The sequence below is a fragment of the Callionymus lyra genome, chromosome 16 (assembly GCF_982586985.1).
Source record: "Callionymus lyra chromosome 16, fCalLyr1.hap1.1, whole genome shotgun sequence".
NCBI lineage: Eukaryota > Metazoa > Chordata > Actinopteri > Syngnathiformes > Callionymidae > Callionymus > Callionymus lyra.
The window spans coordinates 1,145,591-1,148,877 of record NC_141833.1 but is presented as its reverse complement, the minus strand read 5'-3'; the positions used below and the strand labels follow the sequence as shown (position 1 = coordinate 1,148,877).

Genomic DNA, 3,287 nt, shown 5'->3' with positions numbered 1-3,287 from the left:
TAAACATGATTCTGAAAAATGAATTGACCAACTGAATAACGAGTTTCTCGTCAAATTTTTATTTCTTAAAAACAGACCTTTTTGGTAGCGTTGGTAGTGTTCTTAAAATCAGAATGTATCTAACACATCAATAAATATAGTCTATCTGAACAGTAAAACAGTTAAACTGGACACAAAGAATAAGTATTGCTAGTCTGACAGGCTACATCACATACAGGTTCAAATACAACAACATCTGATTTTTCGTACACATAACTATATTCCTTTTGGTGTTAGGTCAATAGTAAAAAATAACAGACTAAAATATTCTGTGGCGCTATTGCCACAGAATATTTAGGTCTGTTATTTTTTATTATTTGTCAGCACTTTTTTAGTTTGGTGTCTTAATCCTTTTTCTCATCATACTTTAATGATAGCAATGTGACTATTGAGCTCAGCCTTGTAAAGTCCAAAGCCCAAGACCACCGGCTGTGAGAAGGCAGTGGAGAAAGTATGAATGTGGGTTAGGTTGCTGGAAGGTCCCACCTCAGAAAAGCTTATTGTTCCTCCACAGTAGTCCACTGCCACTGCAACACGGTTGCCAGTCATTTGATAGGTGAGGCGGGTCTTCCTGCGGTTGTGCCATGCTGCCAACTTCCTGTCATGTTGCTGTGTCAGACTCCATGATAACTGACAATCAGAAAAAGTTCATCATGTTTATCATTTTGTTTACAGTACATCTCAAAAACACATACTTTGTTGTTCCCGAAAGCATTTCCCTCCTTCCCTTTACGTCCAATATTCTTGTAGCATATTCCAATGTCCCAGAATCCTTCAGCTTCCAGTTCCCAGTAGTACGACCCACCAGCAAAGCTTTGCATGGTGAGAACCTGAGGCCAGTGGTCAAACCGCTCAGGACGGTCGGCACAAGGAACTCTGCTTTTAAGTCGTGTTACCAAACGCAGGTCGTCAGAAATGCTCAACAGAGGGTGAGCTGTGTTTGTGTCCAGTGTCAAAGGACTGAATACTGTGATAATGTGACAAGACAACATGGAGTTCAATTACATTACAAAACATTTTTTCAAGTGAAGAATGAACACTTTAGTAAAATGGCCAGTAACTTACAAAGCTCCCTCTTGAGATCACTCAGACAGCGGAGAGTGCCTGTGATGAATTCTCGATACCTGCTCTCAATGTCCTCTAAAATATGTTTCCTGTCTAGACTGACTGGATCAGGAGTGAATGCTGGACAGTGCAGGTCAGCTAGTAATCTATAAAGACACAAAATAGATTCCCATTAATAAACAATTATTTGCAAATATCAACACAAACAGCACAACACAAAAACTCTTAAAACTTACTTTGTGTCATCAGATTGAAACGCCTAAAGAGGACACAAAATAGAACAGACATTATGACATAAAAGGTCGAGAAAGGCTTCTAACCTTGCAACCTCAATCTGCGACTACTATTATTATTATAGTGCTATGAGATAGCATGCCTTCGTTTAATGACTGTGTGCACAAGTAAGCAAAAGACTGGTAATGTGTGAGGATGCGCCAGCAGGAATCACACTGGAAAGGTCGGTACACACCCAAATAATCTCCACATATTTAGTACAGTGACTGACACTCAGTAGTCACTGCACTAAATGTACAAATGTGTCAATAATCTCACACAGAGACCTTGGTAAATAATTTAAGTTTACCGTTAGTGAAGATGGTTTTATAATGAGCCAATTTATAACTTTGGCGAGATAAATAGTCCCTTCTACAAGTGTGAGTTTGGCCATTAATAACTAAGTAGCTACCTTCCAACATTTAGCTTTTGATGGCTTGGTGATAGTTATGTTTCAGCAGGCACATGTAGCGCTAACAACGTTCTCTGGTAGGAGCCATTTAATTGTCTGTGTCTAGTGTCTAAAAAAAGATGTACTCAATATAAAGTATTGATTTGATGAAAAAAAACATGTTCATTCTTAAAATTGTGCACAATACTGATTATTTGAAAAGCATGATCAAATCAATATTGTATATGAATCTAAAGTAATATCCATACCAGCTAGGAGAAAGTTTTTTTTATTATTTAAGAAGGGGAAGTCTTACCCAGATCAGCAAGAATGGGTCAGTCTCTCTCAGCAACGAGGCTAGGTATTTCTGAATGTTCATTGTCTGACACATGTCATCCTTCACCTTGGAGCAATCTTGATGGACCCGATCAATAACTTGCTGCCTCTCCCTTTTGGTGATCTCCATTAGTACCTCCATGAGTTTCTTAACCTGGAGCTGCAGGTCAAAACCAAGACGCTGCACCTGGCTACTCTCCTCCTTAAGACACTCCTAACAACAAAACAGATGGTGATTTAGTTAGTGTTGATCCCTGAAACCGATGTTTTATGTGTTCGTTTACTCACAGCCATTACATAGTCAATATTCTCGTTGTCTTTTAGAATCTGCTCTCCAATCTTGATCTTTTCTTCTGCCTTGTTATGCAGTGTCTGAAGAATGATCTGAGGAAACACCAATAATTTAGCAAGAGATAGGCCATATACGATAAGGAAAAAATTCAATGCTGACCTTCAGATCCACCTCCACGTGCCTCAGTCCCTTCACTTTGTGCTCAGAGTGAGCTCCCTCCAGCAGGCAGTCTCCACACACATACATTCTCTCGTCCGCACAGTAATAGCGGAAAACTTCTGTGTGTATTGGACATCGTCGCAGAGAAACGTCCCCTAGAGGATCCACTAACAAATGGCTGCTAAATGCTGGCCTTTCTAGATGGTGTCGAAGATGTTCAGCGCACAATGAAACCTCACACTTCAGGCAAGTCTTTACCGCCAAGTGGGTTGACTCCTTTCCCTCCTCTTGGGGGCAGCAATCACATAAAACTTCTCCTTGATCTTCTTGGCATTGTGGGCAGACAAAGCGACCTTTGTCATCATCATTGCTGCCCAAGGACTCACATATGCAAACTGGACAGACACTGTGACCACAAGGCAGTGGGTGGGAGTGATTAAATGTGTCTCTGCAAACAGAGCAGGTCATCTCCACCTCCAGGTTCATCTCCATCAGTTGACATACCCCTACAGTTTCAGCAATATAAGATTTGAAAGGATCAATAACATCTCGCCTATAGCCATAGGTTTGTTATATTTTATCTAGAGTGCATCGACCTGTAAACTAAATTCACAAGAACATCATTATAAAAATATTGATACATTACAATAACAATAACCTTCTTTAAGGAAAAGATACATGTAAACTTCTTGGGTGTTCAAATATTTATTTATGGAAAAATGATTAATACAA

At 39.7% G+C, this 3,287-nt stretch overlaps 1 protein-coding gene across 1 annotated transcript; it reads right to left on the bottom strand.

Annotated features, from left to right (window-relative positions):
• Positions 1 to 399: 399 nt before the first annotated feature.
• On the bottom strand, positions 400 to 3,041 carry trim110 (tripartite motif containing 110). Its single transcript, XM_087811235.1, has 7 exons — positions 2,556 to 3,041; positions 2,393 to 2,488; positions 2,085 to 2,318; positions 1,341 to 1,363; positions 1,105 to 1,250; positions 735 to 1,006; positions 400 to 669 (listed from the first exon to the last, which is right to left on the bottom strand). The coding sequence occupies exons 1-7, from the start codon at positions 3,039 to 3,041 to the stop codon at positions 400 to 402; spliced, it is 1,527 nt and encodes a 508-aa protein (XP_087667361.1).
• Positions 3,042 to 3,287: the final 246 nt, after the last annotated feature.

Coding starts and splice junctions, on each gene's coding strand:
- trim110 (XM_087811235.1), bottom strand. CDS start 3,041: ATGAACCTGGAGGTGGAGATGACCTGCTCTGTTTGCAGAGACACATTT. Junction 1,364..2,084: donor ACCCATTCTTGCTGATCTGG/GTAAGACTTCCC, acceptor TGTCCTCTTTAG/GCGTTTCAATCTGATGACAC. Junction 1,251..1,340: donor TTTCAATCTGATGACACAAA/GTAAGTTTTAAG, acceptor GTGTCTTTATAG/ATTACTAGCTGACCTGCACT.